The sequence below is a fragment of the Polyodon spathula genome, chromosome 15 (genome assembly GCF_017654505.1).
Source record: "Polyodon spathula isolate WHYD16114869_AA chromosome 15, ASM1765450v1, whole genome shotgun sequence".
NCBI classification, from domain to species: domain Eukaryota; kingdom Metazoa; phylum Chordata; class Actinopteri; order Acipenseriformes; family Polyodontidae; genus Polyodon; species Polyodon spathula.
Window position 1 is genome coordinate 17,737,887 of NC_054548.1, and position 25,816 is coordinate 17,763,702.

A 25,816-nucleotide genomic window follows, 5' to 3' on the forward strand; every position below is an offset into this window, starting at 1 on the left:
CAATGTAAGGACTCATTTATTTCATTCTTAAACTCATGTTGCCTTCTGTTCTTCTTTCATCAGCCAGACTAGTATAGGTTAGCTATAGAAACCTTTTTTCCTGCAGTTTCCTACCACTGCATTTCATCATCTACCTGGCTATACAACTATACAGCTGGCCTATGCTTTCAATGACATTTTAAATGTATCTGTGACTAATTTCTGCCCCCTCTGGCAACTGTGAGTCAGTAAATGGAAAATCTCTATACAATATATTTGGCATGGCAGGGAGAAACCACAATCACTGTGTTTACAGATTGAAATGACGATGAATTGTAAATACCAGAGCAAGACTAACAAGTTCAGTAGTTATCAGCTAAGATTTGAACACTTCCAGAAGGTTACATATAAAACTCATGTCCTAAATCACTTAAGGTTAGCACTAGTTACATGGTTTGTTACAATGAAAAACATATGTAATGGTTTCCTGATAAGCACACAGCAATAAAATGTATTGTCCTCATGAAGATATATTGATACAGAAGTGTCCTTACCTCTACGTACAGAATAGGGAAGATTCCAATTTTATCTCCCAGCATTCCTTCTGCCCAGTTGTCATCCACTCTTCTTATCACAATAAGAATTTCATCCTTGATGGTAAAAAAAAAAAAAAAATTTGAGTAAAATAAAGACATTGTCCACTCCTCAAACACTGCCCACTCTCTAAGTCCAGAACACAGTGAGTTGGTCTCTGAACCTGAAGACCGTGGTTCATTCTTAGTCATTATCTTGATATTGTGTTGGGGATGGTCACAGGTCAGCGAAAGCACAGTATGTTACAGTGTGTGCAATGTATTAGAACTAGAGCTTTATCAGTCAGGAACCATTGCTTGAAAACACCCAGCAGTGGATCATTCCAGAGATTTTTCCAGATATTTGGTACTTTTATTGCTGGAAAAGATTTAATGTAATTAAGCCATCTAAAATGTCTTTGTATCAGATTGTTTTTATCTGGTGGCTTGTATCAGATAGCTTGTATCAGGTAGAAATGACATCAAATCCAAATAAACTACATTGTTTAACTTAAGGTTATATTACAAAAATATATAGTATAGGGCGCTGGGTATGATGCGTGCTGATTTTTACCCACTCTTAGGTGCCACTCTGACCACTCTTGGCACATATACCATCCTATTCAGTTTTCCACTTATATACACATTCTCATAGTGCGCAATTCACAATATTTTACTCAACCAAAACCAATCTTCATAAACTCTCTAAAGAAATGATGGTGGTATGAATACTAAACCTTTTTTTTTAATTTCCCAAAACAGGCTTTTAAAAAGAAAAGAAATTAAAGAAAGGGCATGCTTCTATGCTATTCCAAAAGAAGGACATGGACCAGGAGTCAATAACCTATTGTCCTTTCAAGAGAAGTAGAATAACCTTTTTTTTGTCAGTTTGTACTCTAACAAAGCCCCACTTTCTCCCCAGATTGCCATGGTTCAATCACAGCAACCCCTAAAGAAATCTCCTCCCTCCCGCTCCACTCACATACTTTTAGCAACTAAAACTGCAAAGATCACCAATTATATTATGGCTTCTTCACAGGACATTAGGACATTTTGAGTTGATTGTCCTTGAATTTAAAAGCAGCCCGCACTATTTCTTGCCATCTGTCACTAACTTTCCTTTGTCCCACATGCCCAATCTTAAAGGCTTCTAACTGCTGGGACTCCCAAATTAGTGCTTAAGGATATTATTGTACACTCTCAGAGTGCAGGAAATGAGCTCCAATGTGAAACGGAAAAGGCTTCCACACAGTCAAGATGTCACAGCTGCTGCATGAGCTTACTTCTCTCGTTGGTTGGCAGGAAATCCCTTTTCAGTTTTTTTGAGGCCTTTAAATACAAATAATGTGCTGGAGATTTCCCCTGGAAATGTTTTGTTTCTGGATTACTGTAAGGGAAATAAAGCCTCTGGCCTGCATCTGTTCTCAGATCCTTCTGATTTTTATGTTTACCAAGCTTTTACTGTGGTTTACTGCCCTTTACTATGGTATTCTACTGTAAACATTATTAAGCTACTGCTAATAAAGACATTATTTCAGTAATATACTGTGCAATACTTGTTTTATCATATTTAAAAGGTGTTACATCAACCGTAAACTACTGTATTATAACATGGTCAGCCCTGGTTTATCAATTCCTATCCATTGCCAGTCTATAACCCAATTTCTATCTTACCTTCTCCCAGGGGTGGCTGTCCACCATCACAATCATCACAACACAGATTTAGAAACATCATTATTCCAAGAATCTCCAGCAATCAGCACATTTTACCTGCTAACATTTTAACCTCTGACCTTTGATTATCTAATGCATTTATGTAAAAGTTGTTTAAAATGGTGCAGTGACTGATTCATCAAAGTGGAACTATCACAGATGGGTTATCACCATACTTCATTATCAGGGAAATGGAATGACACTGGTAATTTTAAAACAATGTCAATACAATATAAATCATACACATGTCTTTTTTTTTTTTTACCCTGCTATTGAAAAAAAAAGAAAATCAGCCAAACGGATTGATTTTTATCATCGAAGAAACAGCTGAAAGTTGTATTGAAACTCCTATTCTTCTGCACTCGATGTAATTATCCCGAAGCTGAGCAAACGCATTTTCCTAACGAAGCTTGTGTGCTTTAATGGCGTTTCTCATTTTAAGATTTGCTCTGCCACTTGTAAGAGGCATGCATTCTAATTGACCAACAAGCGCAAGCTTGCAAACTCATCTGTGAATAAGACACATTTACAGGTTTGCAATGTACAACAGCTGTCACATTGGATTTCAGTCAAAAGTTGCCTAAGGCAGATTTAGGAACACAAACCTTTAGTTATTTGGAACATTTTGCTACTTTACTTAAGAATGATGCCAATGCTGGCAAGCGATTTGTGAAGGCCTCCAAATTCTGAGAAAAAGTGACACTTCTACTAAAACCACACGTGTTGGTTGCAGTGGAGCCCAGGGGGCCTTAACAGTCCACATTATTGTACTAAACTGAACCCTATGAAAATAATGTTATTTTAAAATGTATTTTGTAGCTTGCCATGTGACTACATGAGAGGCTATGCATAAGGCCTGTACTGCCAGTGTGACGTACATTATTGTTAATCTTTGATTGACTTGTGTCAGCTAAGACAGACACCTGACAACCTTCATCAAGAATGGTATTAAGTTATATATATATATATATATATATATATATATATATATATATATATATATATATATATATATATATATCACATGTCTGGAGTCTTTCAAATCTGTCGCTATATGTTTTGTTACGTTTTTGGCATCTCTGCGGTCATCAGCTATAAAACTTTATAATGTACAGTATACTGTGAAGCTAAATCAAAACTGTAACCTGTGCTGGTTTTTACATCAGGTCTACAGTAGTGTGTGAAATAGCTATCTTGTGGATTATTCTGTATTCCAAAAATAAATGCTAAGCATAGCTTTTTAAAGAACCTAATTATCACAGTATCAGTTTGACAAGCAGTTTCATGCAAGTGACTGCGTTTAATTAAACTTGCTACACTTTTAATTAAGCTGTAATGACAAAACACGTCTCAAGGTGAAAACAGCAATTTCTCCTGCAGAATATCAGGCAAGGATTTGCACCTGTTCAGCAGTCTGACGAAATCAGCAAGGCCCGTAAATTTTATTTGGTGGTAATTCAATTCTCTAGGTCTGCAATATATTAATAATCTTTATATAGCGCCTTTCATAACAGACCACCATTACAAAGCACTTTACAAGATACAAGATGCATCAGCTGCAGAGTCACTTACTACAACACCTCACTCCAAAGACAGAGCACAAGGAGGTTAAGTGGCTTTCTCAGGGTCTCACAATGAGTCAGTAGAAAGCTGGGATTTGAATCGGGGACCTCCCGGTTACAAGCCTGTTTCTTTAACCACTGGACCACACTGCCTCTTATTAACATTTTTGTTAGTACCTTCCAGCTTTTAAAAAAAATCAGAAGATATAGTGGTTCTCTCAAGTAGTGCCAGTATTGTTCAAAGTGATATGAATGTTGTAACTCAAATTAATCAAACAGAAGCATAACAGACCAAATCTATCACAGTAGTCCTGATACGGTAGCACACTGTTACCAATATGGAACTACAATAGATTGGTTGATGCCATTTTGATACCATTGGTATGTCAAAATATGTTAGTAGGGCCTATTCACAAAACGTTAAGGACTGTTTTAAGGATTTTCTTTTTGTGTAGATAAACTTCCTCTTAAGATTAAAAACTGATTTGACAAATTTGAATGATAAACCCAATGAACACCTGAAAAAAGGTTTCACTGCAAACTTGATTTAATTAATACAAACGGGCATTGAAAACTGTCATTAACAAAATATTCCCTAAAACAGCCTGCAAAGTTGTGTGAATTGGTCCCAATTTTACAACTCTGACTCATCCCATTTCAATTGCATTAAACAGTACTTGGTAAGGGCACTTTCAACTGTTGAAAAAATACTGAATCACAGTTCAATAAATACTACAGACAAAAGCTTATCAGTCTAAAATATCCTCATTTTATCATGAATAATTTGGCTTTATGAAAGTAACAGATACAAATACAAGTGACTGGTTCCACCGATTATGTTAGAGAACTGCTTTATGAAACCCATATTAATCTTCATTAAAAAACAGTGTGAATAAGGCACTGAGTTGCATTTGCTATTTCAAAACAATTCTGAATTTATGCTGCAATCAGTCTGCTGCATCCCTGACCATAGTTAAAGTGTACTGTGGTAATAGAGATATGCAGGATACTGTTATTTACTCAGTTAATAGTTTGTAGTTTATAATAATTAATACCAACATATTCTACAGAAGTATTCCTCATAGCTACAGAGGGCAAAACAGTAGTAGAGTATTCTGCAGTGTATACGAGAGGATGAACAAAAAATAGAAACAACAAGATCTGCATATGTTATTGTGTTTTTGCCATTACTATAGTATTGTGTTAAGGACTCCCTCACTAAGATAGAAAGACTTGGAAGCACTGGTTTTACCTTGGTGAATGTCAAGCAGTCCTTGTCTTGGTCTTTGTCCTTGACTTCAAAGTCGTAAAGTGCTTTGCCCTGAGGTGGGGTTTGCGAGAGGGGTTTAATGCAATGGATGTAGCTGGCAGGCAGAAAGCCGTGGCTGCCATTGAGCTCACCATGGTACCAGTTCTCGTCCACCTTCCTGCGCAGAATGATGACGTCCCCTTTGTTGAATTTCAGGTCTCCGGGTTCCTTCCCCTCATAGTTGTAGAGGGCTTTGCCGCAGGGGAGCTGGGGAACATTCTGAAACACACAAGCATGAGCAACACCATTGAGATCAGTATCAACCACAAACTGATCAAAGTTAGCTGCAAGAGTTCAATAACAGTGCCAACATACACAGCAGCAAAGTTGAACCAATACCTGAGTCAACAGTGTACCGATAATTGGCACTCAACTACAAAATGGAATGTTGCTTTGCCAATATTACATATTCTGTGCGGAGAGTTGCTGCATTTTTTGGGTATCTGTTCCCATTGATATACTGTAATAAACTACAAATCAAGCGCTGAAATTAAAACAACTCAATATATTTAAACCAATATTATGAATGACAATATCATCTAGGCCTAACCCACCACTTCCATCACTGGCAGTAGCATTCGCTAACTAAGTCATCTATTCCATTTGGCTTTTACAGTCCCTTGCGTTTTCTCAAACCACGACTGTAGCCTAGAAATAACAAAATATCCTTGTCTAATGATACAGTCAGTAATCAATAAGACATATTGATTTTCTCCTTCTGTTGCCTATGTCAACTGCTAAAATCCATACCTTAAAGTTTAGGCCTTTTCCCTGCAGCCCAGACAGATCTTGAATGATTTCAAAGAATAGATCACAGACCCATTAAACAGGGTTCTTGTGCATCGCTGAAAGCTTGGAATGACATTTCTGTTTGGTTTTCCCTGTATACAACAAGACAAGTACTTGCTTATAGCACACAATTCACTTGCATGCTATATACTTTGATGAGTCATTTGCAACCTGATAAAGTTTCCAGATTAAAATTTAAAACTAAAAAGAGAAGGTATTTGCCATTTGAAAACAGCCTCTGAGATTAAACTAACCAGATTAACATCAGAGCACTCTTGGGTCTACAAAAATAACCTTGTGCTCATTTCCCTGTATTATGACATATTGAATACAATCCAGTACTGTAGCCATGTCCCATGCTAAGGCCATGTTGGGGGCATATTGGGTGGGTTCTGACCCAGATGGAGTCATTCTTCTTTCAAGGTAACCCAAACTTATTTTTTTCCCCCAGTACAAATTTTACATTTATAAACCCAAAACATATGTTATGACCAATAAATATACATTATACAGATCAACCCTGATAGTAACACTTTAATCCAAAGAGAAAACAGATCTCCTCAGACTCTCATCTCTGTGACCCTCTTAACTGCCACTGCTCAAAGCTGACAGCAGTTGGTATACTGAGCCCAAAGATGAATACATTGCTGGGTGTCCAACTCGCTTCCAGCTGGCGGTATGGGACCAAAATGCTAATTCTAGGTCCCCATGGCAATTTCTTTCCTAACACTGAAGTATCTGCCTGGCCTAATACACTCTCATTTTAGACGAAAACATCTAGCCAGGAGTCAACCCAACAACTTTCCAGTTACAAGGCCCCTACACTAACCCCTTAGCCATTTTCTTAACACTGTCTTCAATCTCTTTCTAATCCTTTCAATCAGCTGTCGGCTAACTGTATACCTATCAAGCCCATCTACAGTGCTGGTTGTGAATACTGCATACCTAACATTTTACAGTCATTTTAAAATGTGTGTTTCAATAAAATATCAACCTAGGGGTAAATTTGAAAATACAGAACCAATGTAATTTTAATATTCTATAGCACTGAATTTAGAAATAAACTCTGCATATCGTTTAAATGTATTAAACTTTAAAATCCAAAACCATTACCATTGATACATTATGAAATTTGCATCGTTTACATGTACTATTATAAGAGTATATTCCCATTTTACTGCATAGCGATGATACTTATATACATTTAATTGAGCATGTGCAATGTGATTTTGAAACATTAGTGCAAGTTGATGAGAATGAGCAATGCTTTGGTGAACTATACCATGAAGCAATTGCCAGAGAACTTAAAGGAAATGCTGAAATGCCACACGAGAAAGAGGAGGATGCCCAACCTGAACCAAAACCTTGCGATGGACCTACTGCTCTACAAAACATTCGCCGTAGTTTGGAAATCATTGGAGTCAGTGAGAAAATCTACAAGCATTTCTACAAGATAAAGGACATTATTGAAAAGGGCATGGTGCAAGGCAAGCCACACACAGGCGGAGGGCGGGTGCGAACGCGGGAGGGCGCCATTTCCATTTACTGCACATTTAAATAAAATCTGTTACAAACTGATAGTTTTGTTTTCATATTTAATTATAGTGAAAGGCTGTAATTAATAGTCGGCACGTCTTATTGTGATTAAGCGATTAATTAAATGGTAAACACTTCGCTCTTGATTTTCTACGTTTTGTGCGGACGTAAACCCATAGAATGTCAATGGGTCCTTGTGTTTGCATCGCTTTACAAATCCAGCCCGTAGGACTGTAGGATAATATGTTCTGTTATCGGTACATTTATACTGCATTCTACATGATTTGGGAATCACCAACCCGCTTAAGCATATACTCTGTTTAAGTGTATAAATATTGATGAAAAATAGGCTATACACTTAAGCAGGTTAGACTGTACTAAAATAAACTTTTGTCATTGAATTGAAGTTTCTTTTAGTATCAACACTAGTTCTAGATTCAACACAATTGAGTGTTTAATAGTTAAGGAAGATCATGTTCTATAGTGACAATGAATATAAACTTTTGGTGCGTTTAATAAATAAATATAAATAAGGTTGGATATAGAATTTTTAGACAAGTTTGCTTAGTAAAGTAATGGTGTGTGAACCATTTGTATGTCTGAGTGTTTCCACTTTTACACCCAGGAATTTGAAAATGGATGCCAGATAATTACTGGCTTCTGGAGGACAAAGTCTAGCCCTGGAGGTGTCCACCTGAGCTTACCAGGCACCAGGCCAGTACAGTTTGCTGCAGTGCAACACTCCTTGCCGGTTTTGCCTCCTTGGCACAAGAGAACACCAGAGCCAATGTGACACTCCCTGCAGAATCGCCAACGAAGACCAGCGATTGCACAGCGAACCTGGGCTCCCTTGACTGTATGACTCACCCTGCACACCACAAAGCCGCACTGTATTTTGAGGGCGAATCTACCTTCCCAGGTATGGTATAAAGATGTCAAGTAGACAACACAGCTCTATAACCGATTTAATTATGGAAGGAACTGGACATATCCAAGCAATTAATTACCAAGACTAAGGCAGGTAGTATTCAGGATGGCAGATGCACTATATTGAAACAAATAGTTGCCTCTCATTATACGTTATTATACGTTATTATACGTTAAATAAATCTGATAAAGTAAATTGTAGCAAATCAACAACACAGTATAATACAGTATATTATATGTTGATGATGATACTGTATGTTAAAAAATTACTGGAAACTGAAAGGTGGATGTAATGGCCATGGACACTAGTGAACTGAGGAATTCAGATCTGTTTACCATACCTTAGATTTGATAAGACTCATAGTATATTTTCCATACAGCATCCAGATGTCTGTACATTAACAGACACAGTGGAGCCACAATTTTGAGTTTGTATTAAAAATGAACGACTGAGTTTTCTTTAAAAAAAAAAAAAAAGCTGGAATACTAAATTAAAAAAAGCTGTCACTAATTTCTGAGTTTAAACTGAAGAAAATGCACAGCCGGCATGACAGATTAGCAGAGAAAAGACCTCTACATAGTCATCATGTGCCCCATTAAACACACACACATCGTGATGCACTAATACAGAGTCACTCGTTTCAGATTACTTTAAGATCATTACAGGAAGGGAGCCATCAGTTAAGAGGACTGATAGATGGCATTGGGACAATGTATCAGTGGGGAGAGTTTTTATCAATGTTTGTGGATCTGGAATGAGCCCCAGTGAGATAATGCCTTAGACACCGAATCTAACGGAGATTAACTTCACAGGCTATCAGCTCCATTACTGGCTCTGTTGAACCTAACTGCTATGTAAAGCCCTACCTTGATCTTTCCAGGCACACACACACACAGGACATGCCCTGTAAGATGAGCTTTCTTCAATTTCCTCGACAGAAGAAACATGGTATCCAGCTTCCATAAGCCAGCTAAATTAGTCATCCTGACCAAACATTAGCCGCACCTGAGCATGATCCCTGGTACTTTTGGGCCACCAACAAGACTTTTAGGCATCCAAGAGAAGGTTTCATTGCCCAAGTCTGTAATATAGGCAATGTATATGTTTAAGGTATACACATATATATATATATATATATATATATATATATATATATATTATATATATATAGATAATATATATATATATATTATATATATGGTACGTAGGATTCTGACTACAGAACCAGAGAGTGAGTTATTGCTGTTTGCTAGATCTGCCATTGCACACCAGTGAGAGTTAAAAGACAGCAGAATTTAGTTTCACCAATGTAGATCCCATTTATTATCATCTATGTCTATCTCACTTATACCCTCAAGCGTTTAACAGCTGAAGTAATCAGTCAGAGGCCTGAATTAAATCACTATAATATCACCACTGTCGTTATATTTTGGTGTCATAAATCCATGTTATTCAATACCACCATAGAACAACTAATATAAAAAACTGAAAATATGCTTTAGAGCATCTAGCAAAGTTAAACCCTTATAAATGCTTATCTTGGTACATGTGTAGTATACTTTGCTTATTCAGTCAATTACCACAGTGTACTATGTCATTTACCATGATTACCTGTTACTATCACTACACTTGCTCTCACTATACTGCAGTTAACTTTACAGGCTGAAGTCAGTTTGGCTTTATTTTGCTAGAAGACTCTCAAAGGGTTTAACAGTTGAAGCCTTTGTATATTTATTCACAATGTAAGAGCATGGCATCACCATGATTGGTTTCCTCTAAAACAACCATGGTATTCCAGTGAACAGGGTGTTGTTTTGTTTTACTAATGTCTGGCACAATCTGGTGTCCATCGCTCTCAGAACAAACTGGAATGTGCCAGGACACTTCCTCATGTTTTTAACGTGAAACAGGAAATTAGGTCTCAATGGAATCTTTGACTGAAGCTTGAAATACAGTAATAAATCAGGAAATTAAACTTTGTAAAAGCTTTTACAATATGCAGTGACTCTATTGCTCATTTTTCATGTTAGATGACAAGTTTCTGCTGCTTCTTGGTACCTACTGTAATCCCATCGTGTGTTGTAGTCCAAAACGTCTTGGTTTTTCAATTAATGATTTTTTTGTTCTCAATAAAAGCAGTGGCTGTAACAATGCTAATAATAGGTAATAACCGATTTTAACAGCAACACAAGTAGCTACAACATGATGCAAAATATGCATTTATTATTCATTAAAAAATGTACAACGGGACAGTTGAAATAAGGGCCCTACATCTTTGCATCCATCTTTATTATCATTCTCTCCACCACCTGCTTTGTACATGGTATCCCAGAAGCCTTTATACAGGGCTTGTGTGAAATTTACAATGATTGCTCTGTTACTTCTATCCCTAAAGCAATCACAACTGTGTCGACAAGCAATACATTTTTCTCTGCTTGTTGGTTCTTTAATTATCATTAAATATTTATACAGTTGAAGTACCAGGATACATATTGTCTCAATTACAAGGAGGCCCATCTGGCAGAAACTACTACTCTAACAATTCTCAGCAATACACTGTATATTTTTCATACATATTCGCTGAACTAAACAATGCGTGGTTTAAAGAAACGTGAAATAATTATATTGAAGGACAGAGGGAATGAATCATGGTTTTGTGTCAGTATCATGTTTATTTCCAAAACCTTTCCTTTAATATATTTTCAGGGGTTGAGATATAATGCATTCAAATTAAGTGAATTATGTAGTCTATGATTTACATGGTTCATTATTTGACCACATTCTACCCAATTTGAAACCTTACCAAAGCACCAGATGTTTTCAAACTACTGAACCCCAGATGCATACCATCTGTAGATTTACCTATGGATATTTCCCTCCAAATCAACAATATTTCAATCAGTCTCCATCAGAGCCTGACTCCCTTCTTAAAATGAACTAGTCCCCAGGGCAGTCATCGAGTAGATTTGACCTGTTTTGCATACAGCTGACAAACCTGCTGCAAGGTAATAATACATTTAAACTTATAACTAAAGTCCCACCAGCTGGGTGAACCCGTGACCTTCTAGTGCAATGGTGCTTATGCAATACCACTTCATAAAAAATAAAAAAAGATATGCATACTTAGCAGCTAGGATAAAAAGAATCTAAATCAAGTAGGGACATGTTTTAGCCTACTTTGGAAGACTACTGTAATACTGTGGTAATGATTCCTCTGCCTTGGCTATACTAGAGCACAGCTAATTGTATGTCCAGCTATAAGGTGCCCCGCAATCATGCATAACAATGTGCAGTACTGGATTCAGCTCCCATCACCGGCTCTCTTCTTCAGCAGGCAGAGGATAAGAGACACTTTAATGTCTAAATTGCGTTTGACAGCCATAAACGCTGCAGTGCCCCTTCACGCGTTTTCCAGAGCTTGCATTCTAGAGCTCTGTAATCAGGCCTACTTTTGATAAGGAGTGAGGATAAAAGACCCTGGAACATTCAAATTACAGCACTCTGTGTGAAATACAAAAGAGGCAGGTTAAGTTCAGTCATCAATCTACCTAAGCTTAATGACGTTTAAAAATGATAAGGCAAAAACAACATCTTGCCTGACATAGAATACTTCAATCTAAATAGTTCTGCTTTATAATTCTTATGGTTTCCAAATAACCTGTTTTTTGTAAGTTAGGGTCTTTCTAGAATACATGGGAATTTAGTAGTAGAGATGCTTTTCTAACTCCTTTAGAGATTAGAGCAAATATTGCAAAAACAAGAAAAAACAAACACACATTAAATTAGAAATTGAAGCCATTTACTCCACAAAGTCGTCCCACTATGTTTTTATTATATTTAAACGTTATCTATCTGTCTTTATTGAATTTATATAGCACCCTTCATGTATTTACATCACAGAGTTATGGATGCAAAAGTTTGGAAGATCTAATACAAGAAAACCTAAACCTGCAGCAACTGGCTGGAAAAGAGTTAAAAAGTCAGCAGGTTCTAAATAATTCAATTAATCTCCACAGGTGCTAAACCATGCACAGGTGTTGCTTATGGATGTGAAAACACAAATAACAATAGTGTGAGCCTTCATTAATGAGGTGTTGGTGGCAGCTGTCTGTTTTACACAAGAGACTGATGGGAATAGACTCACTGATTACACAGCATACATGCTTTAGTGCACTTTAATCACTTATCAATGTCTCCAAAAAACGTTTTTTTTAAATAAAAAATAAAAAAAATTATAATATATTATATATATATATATATATATATATATATATATATATATATATATATATATATATATTTTTTTTTTTTTTTTTTTTTTTAATGATGCTAATACAGAGTTAAAATGGTGACTGATTGTTGGAGGATTCAGCCACTTTCTCTTTGTAGTCCATATAGGCACATAATCATTGGCCCATAATCTTCTGTCTGAGCCTCAGAAATCCAAACCTAGGTTCTCATTTTCTTCACAATCTTTGCTTCAATAAGATTATAATGGCTTTTTTGCAGTGGCCAAACCCTCTCTGGTATGAATCTGATTTCCGATTCAGTATTGCATTAACATTAACTTATACAAGCATTGCTTAATTAATCAGATACAATTATGCATGCATTAACCTTTTCCAAATACATCTACTTCATATTTTGAGTGCTGACTGCTGGAATACACAGTCCTTCTCACCCAAACGTTGCTCCTTTTACAGCTTGCATGCTCTCACTTTACCCTACATTCCCTAACTAGGGATCAAGCTCAACCATTGCTTGTGTGCTTGGTACTGGTTGAATAATATTGTACCATCACTGGCAGCAAGAACAGCACTGGTTCAACATGCCTGAAAGCCTGTAAAATGTGCTTACCATTGTGACTGAAATTGACAGAATATGTGGCCTCATGCCATGATGTTTATGCCACGGCCGTATATAAAATCAGAGTTTGATCACCGTGTTCTATATCCACTGTAATTACACGTGAAAATGTGTGACACACTCACACACTTTTTTAAGATTTGAACCCAAGCTGTTTTAGTTCAGCTGCTGTTGAGATCCTGGAAGTGACCTTCTTGTCTGCAGAGTTTAAAGCCAGCCCTGTAATTCTGGATCTGCTGGTTTAAGAGGCTGTGCTTTGCACAAACCACTTCTTGTCTGATTCTACATAAAAGATGCAGGGTTCTGCTACACCTCCTGCAAACCGGAATCCGCAAAGCAAGTCATTTTCCATTAACCCTGCTGGTGGATTCACTAGCCTGCTGTGTCCTGTAGTCTGTGACTACACTCCACTGCACTGCCATTAAAATCCATTATATACATGCAGATTCATTATGTAGGCACAATTGAGCTGGGTGTTAACAGCACTGGGACAACAATGCCAGGCTAGCGATCATGTTGGTCTAAGCATCCATGTCCCTTGTCTTTACACCAATTGGAAGCATTTTACAGCCTCAAAATACGTGGACTCAAAATTAGGGGGACATTGAATATTATTATTATTCAATGTCCCTTGATTATTATTTTAACGTTGTAGAAAGTCTAGGTGCTACTGGTATTTTTTTTTTTAATATAGTCCTGCCTGTTCATTCAAAATTCATAATGTAAAAAAAAAAAAATATTCCATATAAATCTTTCTCCAGTCACTTTGTTAATTGCATTAACTTTTAAAAATATATAATATTTTTACGCTCTATTTTTATTACATATATAAACATTACATTTTAATCTCACATACTATGAAAATCTTTTGACCGGAATCCTTTCTTAAGGTAATATCTATCTATCTATCTATCTATCTATCTATCTATCTATCTATCTATCTATATATATATATATATATATATATATATATATATATATATATATATATATACATACACATAGATTATGTTCACATGACAAAATCTAGGCAAAATTAAGGGGATGATCAAAACCAGGTAATTAGATTTGTATTCCTCTGAACTGTGGAGGCATTTGAACATGCAGCCAATGGTTTTCTGCTGAACGAAAGTTGACTTGCAGTGAAACCACAGGAGAAGATATTTTTTTCTTCATTAGTAAAAGCAATAAAAGAAAGCCTAATTAATTTAAATAAAGTTGTTAACTGATAGGAAACCAAAGAAAAACCTACGTTTAATTCCATCAACAGTTATTATTATTATTTTTTTTTTTTTTCAGATGAGCATTTTAGCATTCCTGAAGTGCAGAGAGATATTTATTACAACATGCCAAATTAAATTATTGAAGGCAGATGATAACAGGTTTCTTTGGACTTTTGTTTGAGCTATACGTAAATCAGTTTTACAACTCCAAATCCAGTTGATTTTCTCTGCTTTGCATACAGGTGTGTGTTTTTTTAAAGCATGGGTAAAACACATCCTGGTTTGGTTGCTCAGCTTTTAAAGTCTGCTCATGTTCTTCAGTTGTTGGCCCTTTGGCGCAGTAACCTTGGAACATGAAGGGAATTCTTTAAGAATGAAACTGAGCTCTGGGCCTAATAGTTTATAGCTGCTCCCTGGCATTTCTATTATCTTTGTTCCTGTCTCTAAATCAAGTCAGACAGTCCCTCAGTCTGGAGAATCGAGCGCTGTTTAAATTTTCAAACAAGCCAAATATTTCATTGAGTGAGCCGGGCCTGTGCTCACTTCATCCTTATCTGTCATAAATCTCAAGGTGCTATAAACCAGAGAAAAAACTCACAGGAGACAGGTTGCATGTAGCCTGTTAGACGCTAGGAGCTATGCGCACATGTGAGACAGTGCGTGTGTATGTGTGTGTAACTTCCTTTCTGTGTAAACGAGCATTCTTTCCTTTACTTTCGAGCATAGCTTTTAATCCAGGTTTAGATATCAAGAAATCTATTCATATTCCAATTTTTTTTTTTTTTTTTTTTTGATAGGACATAATTGAACACTGGAGTACGTTTTTAAAATATGGTCGTTGCTCCTTAAGATTGAGATTTAACAACATGTGACAGGTGCATAACACAGTTGGTTGTGTGTGTGTGTGTGTGTGTGTGTGTGTGTGTGTCTATATGCATGCATCTGTCTGTGTAGACTGATAATCGAGATTAACAGAAAACCTTTCATAAAGTCAATGAACTTTATTAAAAGGTGCTTCAGTGCAGACACCTTACATACTTTTTGGTCTTGGCAGCTTCATCAAAGGCAATGAAAAAAATTGCAACTGCTAGTGTTTTTCTACAACTTGCTTTTATTTTTATCTTGCAACATACAGTACTGTTCTCACCGAGAGGCCCCCAACAAAGACTGCAACAAGGGCTTCTTCCCAACCTCCTAGTCTGCTCTCTCTTTTCATTACAGCCTTCACTTTTTATCTGTGAAGTTTACTTAGTGTTCAGATTGTGTGTCCACTGCTTTTGAAGTAAATAGTTCAGTCGCTTCAATTATTGATCACTCTTCTTAAGATCGGGTATACATGAAAAGAAAATAAGCCTTGTGGATCGTGAATTGGATGCTTTACCTTCCCCTTGTTGGGTGGGTTGTAAACTAATGTATAGTAAACATTTTATGGTGGTGTATTTCAACTTACAGTAAAGCAATCAATGTTGAGGGAAGCTACTTCTTATAGATTGTTCCTCTCAGCCCAAATCCCTCCTCGACACAACCACTGGCTCCAGGCACTTCTCATTGCTCCAGGCACTTCATTTCCAGAATTTTTTGACACATTGGCTCAGTAAAATAGTCAAAATGAGAAAGGAATATCACAGGGACAGGCATCTAAACATACACTTCAAATAAGAACTGTAAAGAGCTGTAAATCAAGCTAATGGCTGCTGCGTTATAAACCAAACCATTTTTATGTACAAGGACATTTTTTTGATTATATTTTTGACTGGATCGCTAAGGTTATTTCAAGGGTCCTGTTAGCTTCAGGTAGAATATACCACAATATAATGCTAATGTCAATAAGATTTATAATTTGTGTTACTGTAGTTTATCAACACTGTAACTATAGTGAATGTACCTGTATTTTCATAAAGTATACGTCTATTTGCCATGGCAGTGCAAGGTCAGTCCTTACAGAACCACCAGGAATCCACTTTCATCTGCTTTGATCCTGGTTGTCTTGCTGTGCTCACTCAGCTTATATATTTCTGCCGTCAAAAAGCTCACTACAAAGGAGGAATATGTCACTACAAAGGAGGAAAAACTATTTACAGCAGTAAACAGCAAAATGATAAGATTATCTTCAAAGTACTATAAAGCAGCCACGACCCACATTGAAAGATGTGGGATCTGATGCCCTGGGTCAAACTGTATATAGAGGCCTGTAAAAAATAAACATGTGCTTCGACAAATGTAATTGAATTAGATCTGCAGAAACAGGATCAAGCCATATTGATGAAGGTGTGAAACTGCAACAAGACAGAATGTTATACAAGCATGGCTATACACTTGGCAGTGATATCAATGTTATCAGCACTGCACAGATTTTGTAAATGAAATACTTAGAACTGTTTTGGCACGATAAAATGGTTTCTTTCTAAAGAGGAAAAAGAGAGCGTATATTTCATGAAAGATTTAATTTACATTTAGGGGTATTTTTTGAGCAAACATTATCAAGAGATGACAAACGTTTAACATTCCCTGTCTTTAACCGAAGGTGACCATACGGCTCCGTGTTCAGCGGGACAGTTTTGGACAATTAAGGCTTTTCAACTCACAACCCCAATGCATTCTGGTAAGTGTAGTCCTGCTTCTTTTAAAGGAAAGAATGGCATCTGAGTCAGGTAAAATGTACCAGAATGCATTGGGCTGTGAGTTGAAATTCCTGAACTGTCCCACTGAACATGTAGCCATATGGTCACCTTACTTTAACCCTTTCAACACTATTATATTTAAGGCAGCCCCAATATAACTATATAAGTAGTCAGAGTGTCTTTTAATGAAAAGGAAATACAAATGGGCATATATATCAGTGATAGCCTGGTGTATAGGACTGCTGTGATCATTGCAGTTATCTTTCCTGTACTGCAGTGTTGAGTGGGATTATCTCTATAGAGGTCTGAAGTATGAAGAGTTAATGTAGGAAGTACAATGCCCATGCACTCAAAGTGAATGTGAATCTTACAAAACTGAGCAGAAACATGAAGACTTTTGTAAGGTACCAGCTATAGTGAAATGAGGCACAGAGCTGGAATTTAAATCGCAAAGCAGTGACAAGCAGCGATCCCATATACAACAGTATAGCGACAGGTGGGAAATATCCGTCCTGCCCTTATAACTTTGAGGTCCTGAAGGCCCCTAGAGATCACTTGGACAATTAGTATCACATTTTATTAGAAACAACAGGGTTCGGTTTCCCCATGAATCACTGCGCTGATCCAGAACTGACAACCAGCTGTGAAAGCAAACAATAATCTACAAAAAGTAATGGGGTGATATAACCCAGCCAAGATTTCCTTCAACCAGACCCAGGGAAAAAACAGTATTTACTCAAATTTAAGCCACACTTTTTTTTTTTTTTTTTTTTAATCAAAATAAAAATTCAAATTTGAGGGGGGGGGGGGGGGTGGGGTAGTCAGGATTTTTCAGTTAGGGGACAAATTAACATTGGCGCATGTCAATTAGACTACTGTACATGTCCACTACAGTAATTACTCTTGACGCAGTACTGGTATCTTACATGAATAAGAGGTGAACATGAATTTGAGGCATCTGAAATATGTGACACAAGATGGAGATGCAATCAAAAGGCTACTTTTGCTTGCGAACATGACAGAAATCATGTTGGCAAATTAAACAAAGGAGCACAATAAAAATGACTGAAATAAAGTTAAAGCTAATTTACCTGTAAGTTTCGTGATGTACATATTGTCTTTTCCTATTTGTAAAATAGTTGGTGACTTACTCTGGTGCTTTATTGTACTGTAATACAGTGTTCAATGCTGGCACCTAGAAATGAAAAGGTAATTTAATTGTTAACTATTATGGTTTTTTTCAGTAAGTTAAATGCAAATTGCATTTAGGATCTTTTTCTTTTGTGTCTTCGTATTTGGGGTGCGACTTGAAATCAGGGGCAATTAAATTTGAGTAAATACAGTAATTCGAATTGTTTAAATAAACATATCAGGAATCTCAGTGGTTTCTACATCCATTATGTAATTTAACATATAATCAAAGACAAAGCAATATGTTCATTAGTTCAAAATGCAGGCTAACAGTTCCCAAGATATATCCTTTATTAGCACACCCAATTGCAAACTGGTAACCGTGTATGTTGCTGGTTATAAGTAATAATGTTGACCTAAAGGAAACACGAGGTACACTTCTAATTTCCAGATTAATATTTTGTCAAGAATTATGCTGTGAGAAGCGAAATATACTGTAGCTAGTTGTTGGAATGCAGAACCACTAACACATCTTTCCAGAATCTCCCTTCCATAAAATGCTGCTCCCAGGACTTTATTAAATAACAACACTGAGCATTGCGATTGGTCACAGCGGTATGGTAATGGTTGTTTTACATTAATCTGTTGGGCCCAATGTCTGCCCTAAGGGCAATCAAACCCCCATAAATCCTCCACAAGAGAGGAAAGAAATCACTGCATAACATCTGCAGTCGTGGTTCCAATTTCAAAGCGTTTCATGTACTCTGACAGCTTTACTTCTAGCATCTCTTTAAGGAGAGTCACATCCCCCCTTCATTCTGCATCAGAGAGGATTTTCTAAGGTTATTTTCCAGTTGCTGTTTTGATGATTCCCTTCTTGTGATCCTGACAGGAAACTGTAAAGTGAAAACAACAGCAGCACCGCAGCCTAGATTATGCTACAACCTTGTGCTACCCAAAGGGTATTCTGAAAGAAAGCCAACTTTCTATTTTTGCCTACGTCCTCCTCGATTTATTTGGAACTACCAAATGCAGTGGCCACACTGTCAAAGGGGCTTACACAGAAGAATCATAATATTTGGAAATAAAACCCATGTGAAGCTGGCAAAACTATTAAAACAAAGTTTCAGTCCAAGGCTGAGTATATCTATATCAAGTGGTATCTTTCAACACAATTGCTGGGAACCCACTTCTGGAGATCCAGCTGGTAGCACCACATGTTCTGTTAATACTAGTGCCATGGGAATTACTTTTCTACAGTTGTAGAAAACTATTCTAAAACTCTAGTGTAGGCCTACGTTGCCCATAATGATATATTTCCTGTTTGCAACTTAACGGCCCATTATAGGAGTCAGAATACCTTGGGGGCTGGATAATGAAGTCACAAAAATAAAATTACCAAATTAGTATCTTTATAGTGGTATAGATCCGACAGCATTAAAATAATTATACTACATAAAACTGTTTCATTTTTAATTATTTTTCTATTTCCAATCCATAATTGCACTGTAGTGATTTTTGGGCTGCAATATAATAGTCTTCACTCGCTGAAATATTTTTTTCTGAGGGCTGGGGGAATCTTCAGATGCTATTCAATGTTTGCACAGAGCCGATGCTCTTGAGCAAATCTAACTCTACAACTAACCACAGCAATTACTTTGTTTACACCCCAGGGAATTCTAAACATGTGCCATTTTGTAGTACTAGAGGCACAAAACAATTACATGCCTAAAGTAGACAAATCTAAATGTAAAACTAAATTGCCAAAATGGTTTAATAGATCAATTAAAAAATATATATTCAGTGAAAAAAAGGCACTTTACAGAGCGTTTAAAAGGGACCAAAAACAAAGGACAGAGAAAGAGTACATGGAACTGCAAACGCAAGTCAAAAAGGAAGTTAAAAAGGCCAAGAGAGAAATAGAAATGAACATTGCTAAGGGGGGCTAAAACCAATTCCAAAATGTTTTTCCAATATTACAACAGCAAGAGAACATTCAAAGAGGAGGTTAAATGTCTAAGAGACAAATGGCAAAATCATAGATGAAGAAAATAAAATAGAAAATATATTAAATGATTACTTTTCAAAAGTTTTTACAAAGGAGGATACAGACAACATGCCCCACATGTCAACCTGTTCCTATCCAGTTTTAAATAACTTTAACATAACTGAGGCAGAAGTGTTAAAGGGACTAGGAGCTCTTAAAATAAACAAATCCCCTGGGCCGGATGAGATCCTCCCAATAGTACTCAAAGAAATAAAATAAGTTATTTACAAACCGCTAACCAAGATCATGCAACAGTCTCTTAACACAGGGGTTGTACCGACAGACTGGAAAATTGCAAACATAATACCGATTCACAAAAAGGGAAACAAAACTGAACCAGGTAACTACAGACCAATAAGCCTGACTTCTATTATATGCAAACTTATGGAAACTATAATAAGATCCAAAATGAAAAATTACCTATATGGTAACAGTATCCTGGGAGACAGTCAACATGGTTTTAGGAAAGAGAGATTGTGTCTAACTAAAGAACTTAAGAACATAAGAACATAAGAAAGTTTACAAACGAGAGGAGGCCATTCGGCCCATCTTGCTCGTTTGGTTGTTAGTAGCTTATTGATCCCAAAATCTCATCAAGCAGCTTCTTGAAGGATCCCAGGGTGTCAGCTTCAACAACATTACTGGGGAGTTGATTCCAGACCCTCACAATTCTCTGTGTAAAAAAGTGTCTCCTATTTTCTGTTCTGAATGCCCCTTTTTTCTAAACTCCATTTGTGACCCCTGGTCCTTGTTTCTTTTTTCAGGCTGAAAAAGTCCCTTGCGTCGACACTGTCAATACCTTTTAGAATTTTGAATGCTTGAATTAGGTCGCCACGTAGTCTTCTTTGTTCAAGACTGAACAGATTCAATTCTTTTAGCCTGTCTGCATATGACATGCCTTTTAAGCCCGAAATAATTCTGGTCGCTCTTCTTTGCACTCTTTCTAGAGCAGCAATATCTTTTTTTATAGCGAGGTGACCAGAACTGAACACAATATTCAAGATGAGGTCTTACAAGTGCATTGTACAGTTTTAACATTACTTCCCTTGATTTAAATTCAACACTTTTCACAATGTATCCGAGCATCTTGTTAGCCTTTTTTATAGCTTCCCCACATTGCCTAGATGAAGACATTTCTGAGTCAACAAAAACTCCTAGGTCTTTTTCATAGATTCCTTCTCCAATTTCAATATCTCCCATATGATATTTATATATAGATACTATATAGAGAAGTTGAGCTATTACCTTTGCACCTAAAATACGTTTCTCTGGATGCAACATCGATAATGGATAATTGCAAAGCATATGACATGGTTTACTTAGATTTCCAGAAAGCTTCTGACAAAGTCCAGCATGAAAGATGAATTCTCAAACTGAACACAGTAAGGATTCAAGGAAGCACATGTACATGGATTAGGGAGTGGTTAACATGTAGAAAACAGAAAGTACTGATTAGAGGAGAAACCTCAGAATGGAGTGTGGTAACCAGTGGAGTACCACAGGGATCAGTATTAGGTCCTCTGCTATTCCTAATCTACATTAGTGATTTAGATTCTGGTATAGTAAGCAAACTTGTTAAATTCGCAGATGACACAAAAATAGGAGGAGTGGCAAACACTGCAGCAAAGGTCATTCAAAATGTCCTAGACAAGATTCAGAACTGGGCAGACACATGGCAAATTACATTTAATAGAGAAAAGTGTAAGGTACTGCAAGCAGGAAATAAAAATGTGCATTATGAATATCATATGGGAGATATTGAAATTGGAGAAGGAATCTATGAAAAAGACCTAGGAGTTTTTGTTGACTCAGAAATGTCTTCATCTAGACAATGTGGGAAAGCTATAAAAAAGGCCAACAAGATGCTCTGATACATTGTGAAAAGTGTTGAATTTAAATTAATAATGTTAAAACTGTACAATGTATTAGTAAGACCTCATCTTGAATATTGTGTTCAATTCTGGCCACCTCGCTACAAAAAGGATATTGTTGCTCTAGAAAGAGTGCAAAGAAGAGCGACCAGAATTATTCCGGGTTTAAAAGGCATGTCATATGCAAACAGGCTAAAATAATTGAATCTATTCAGTCTTGAACAAAGAAGACCATACGGCAACCTAATTCAAGCATTCAAAATTCTAAAAGGTATTGACAATGTCGACCCAAGGGACCTTTTCGACCTGAAAAAAGAAACAAGGACCAGGGGTCACAAATGGAGATTAGACAAAGGGACATTCATAACAGAAAATAGGAGGCACTTTTTTACACAGAGAACCATGAGGGTATGGAATCAACTCCCCAGTAATGTTGTTGAAGCTGACACCCTGGGATCCTTCAAGAAGCTGCTTGATGTGATTCTGGGATTAATAAGCTACTAACAACCAAACGAGCAAGATGGGCCAAATGGCCTCCTCTCGTTTGTAAACTTTCTTATGTTCTTATGTTCTTGCATATTATTATTCAGTATCTTATATCACACAAACCTCTATAGGTCATGCGGTGAACATTCTTTTAAAGTGCTTATTCTCCAGGTTTTTAAAGCTTAAATACAAGTGTAAACTCCCACTTTAAAAAAAAAAATAACAAAAACTATTTCATGAAAACATATTTGTTTCTTCAAAATAATGTTTTGTGAGAAGTAAATAAGGTCCCTTTTTTGAAAATATGTTTTTCTTTGGGCTACATTCTCAAAACAATTTACTTCAAATGATCATACTTTCTTTAAAAAGGAAAAACATACACAAAGTTTAAATAAGGGTCTAATAAGCAGTCCTAATTTATTCCCTATTAGTTTTCAAATTCAAATGTTCTTCTCAGGAAAAAAAAAAATGGTGCTAATATGATTTGTATAAAAAACAAATCTTTCGGAACGTTCTCCTTCAGCTTTTGAATATTATCATAAGTTTTTCTCAAGGAACGCCCTACTAGAAAACCTCATTAATTACAGATATTTCAACAAGATCTCCTGTGGTAGGTTTCTGGGCAGGATAAATGTTCTCGGGTGCAAAGTTGTCATCCTAAGCACAGTCACCTTGAGTGAATCAGACATGCAATCTGTGGTTTGACACTGAGCATCACTGAGAAGTTGTGACCTATAACCTAAGACATGTAAAACTGAAATGAGGATGAATGACAAAAGGGATGGTTTTCAAAGCATTATACACCATATTTTTTTTTAAAAAAGGCCCTTCCACTCCAGGTTTTTGTTATAATTGGGCCTATTTCTGTTTAATATTTATAACAGACAAGTAAAATGTCATAGACCGTAAGTGCTGTCTTTTGAGCCCTGTAAAATAACACAGTTTAAAAACTCAGGTTGGAATCATTAAGAACAAAACAAGAACAACTCTGAGGAGTGTAGGAACACACAGTAACGATGCCCACTAGTAATTACTCACAAATTATTAACTTTGTGTTGACCACGCAAAACCATAATGTTCTACTTGAAAAACCTATGAATATAATTTTAAAACAAATCCCCAAATATAAGCTACCGTACCATGCTGAGATATTACGCTTTAATTTGTTCACTGAATCAGCTCAAAACTGGCCAAATGATTATTAATAATTATGCTCATTGTTGAGCATAAAATATATGAAGTTGTTATTTCTAATGATAATCAATCTCATGGCATGGCCATTTCATGGTGTTACCATTAATTCAGTCTATAGACATATTGAATATCCTTAATTTCACCATTCAGTTGAGCTGAATTGAAGCGTCAATATATTTGGTGTAGATGAAATATACATTGTTGCATAGGGGTATTATGTCTTGATTTCAAAGTGTGCAGCACACAGTCCTGCAAATCATCAGTCTGGACTGTTTGTTTTATCCAAGGTAACACATGTATACTTTGGGAATGTGGGAATACGTGAGCAGTATACCAAGCATCAGTCCTCATTGTCTTTTATAAAGGCAGTAAGACTTTAAGAGAACCTGCTGTGCGTAGCCATAGCACTATGAGAGAGAGAGAGAGAGAGAGAGAGAGAGAGAGAGAGAGAGAGAGAGAGAGAGAACAACACGTCTCCCGCTGAGCCTCATAGATATTTACAGTCTATAACTCACCTGCCAGTGGCAGTGAAGGGCAGGCTAAAGCTAATTTAGGATCTACTAGATGTGCTTAGTCCACATTGGAATGAAATATCTCTAAAAGATCATAAAAAGTGGTTTAATATTGAGCGATATTTGTCAAAGGCTATCAGAATATTACCTAAGCACAATGGCAGGAATGTGTGACAAATGAGTACTGGAACATCTCTCTAATGAATACTAAACAAGTGAGCAGTACACGGTCAGATAATCACACCAGATAAAGCAGAGTTATTTTTTGTACACTTCCTGAGTAGCTTATAGCATGTTTTGATTAAATTCAGTTTTTTTTTTTTTTTTCTGGCTGCAGAATATTCCCACAGACTCACCCACACAGGGTTTTGTTTCGCTTGTTTGCTAAATTACCAGCAATATGAAGAAGTACAGTAGCGCTGTATTGTACAGTGCCGACGGCCCCCGCTAATGCAACTATCTGAATTTGTTCCTGTGTTTTTTCTTCTGCACAATGTGTCTGCCAGTTTTCCAATATTGAGAAGAAAATCCCTGTTCTGTAGCTTGTCATAATATAAGTTACAGTCGGGGCTTTATTTGATTGAAAGATGTATTGAATAAACTGATCAGGTAGTTTTAAATGAATACAAATATTACACTACTAATGCTTTTTAATTAATGTAACGAAATGTAACTAAATTATCTAGACACTGTTCTTGCAGTAAACACATTCATTAACTTGAAACTGATTGGGGTGTTTTTCAGAAACATGTGGTATTCTAGTTCTTACTTTACTGAACACTTTATGGTAGAATGTGTTACTACACTTCAGTATAACACTTTTAACATATTTGATCAATGTATCATGCATGTGTATTGGATTGTGCCAATTACAAGCAGAAGCCCCCACTAAAGTATACAGGACTCTCAGAAAATACCAGGTTGGATGCTGATAAAAAAGGAACCATAATGCATCTGAAACTTCACTACAAGTCACTGCAACTTCAGCAACACTGGTTCTTTCAACTGGACTGGACCCGACCCAAAACCACTAAAGCCATGTTTCCATACGTCTCTGGAAAGCTTTGTTGAAATCAGTCCTTTTCATTTCCATCTGCATCAGAGCGATTACAGTGAGACTGAAGGGGGGACTCTGGGTTAGGGTTAGGGTTAGGGTTAGGGGTTAGGGTTAGGGTTAGCGTTATGAATTTGGAAGCTCTGATGGAGCCCTAAGGAGGCTGTGTGGTCCGGTGGTTAAAAAAAAGGGCATAGTTCACACATCCTGGTCTCTGTAAGTTGCCTTGGATAAAGGCGTCTGCTAAATAAACAAATAATAACAATAATAGTAATTCAAGGGGGAGTTTTAAATCTTTGAGGTAGTCGAAAATATTATACAATAACATACAGTACATAAAGGCAGCACTCCATAATGGGTTTTGGGACATTAAGTAATTTACTTTCCAATTTAGACAATGTATTTTGGGTGAGTAAAATACAA

At 36.6% G+C, this 25,816-nt stretch overlaps 1 protein-coding gene across 1 annotated transcript in view; it reads right to left on the reverse strand.

Moving 5' to 3' along the window:
• Window positions 1-25,816, reverse strand: part of LOC121328074 (E3 ubiquitin-protein ligase SH3RF3-like) — a 132,657-nt gene that overhangs the window by 39,094 nt on the left and 67,747 nt on the right. Inside the window, exons 2-3 of the mRNA XM_041272553.1 lie at window positions 5,079-5,354; window positions 534-629 (exon numbers count right to left, since the gene is read on the reverse strand). Coding sequence (XP_041128487.1) covers window positions 534-629; window positions 5,079-5,354 — 372 coding nt within the window. The remainder of the gene's footprint in view (window positions 1-533; window positions 630-5,078; window positions 5,355-25,816) is intronic.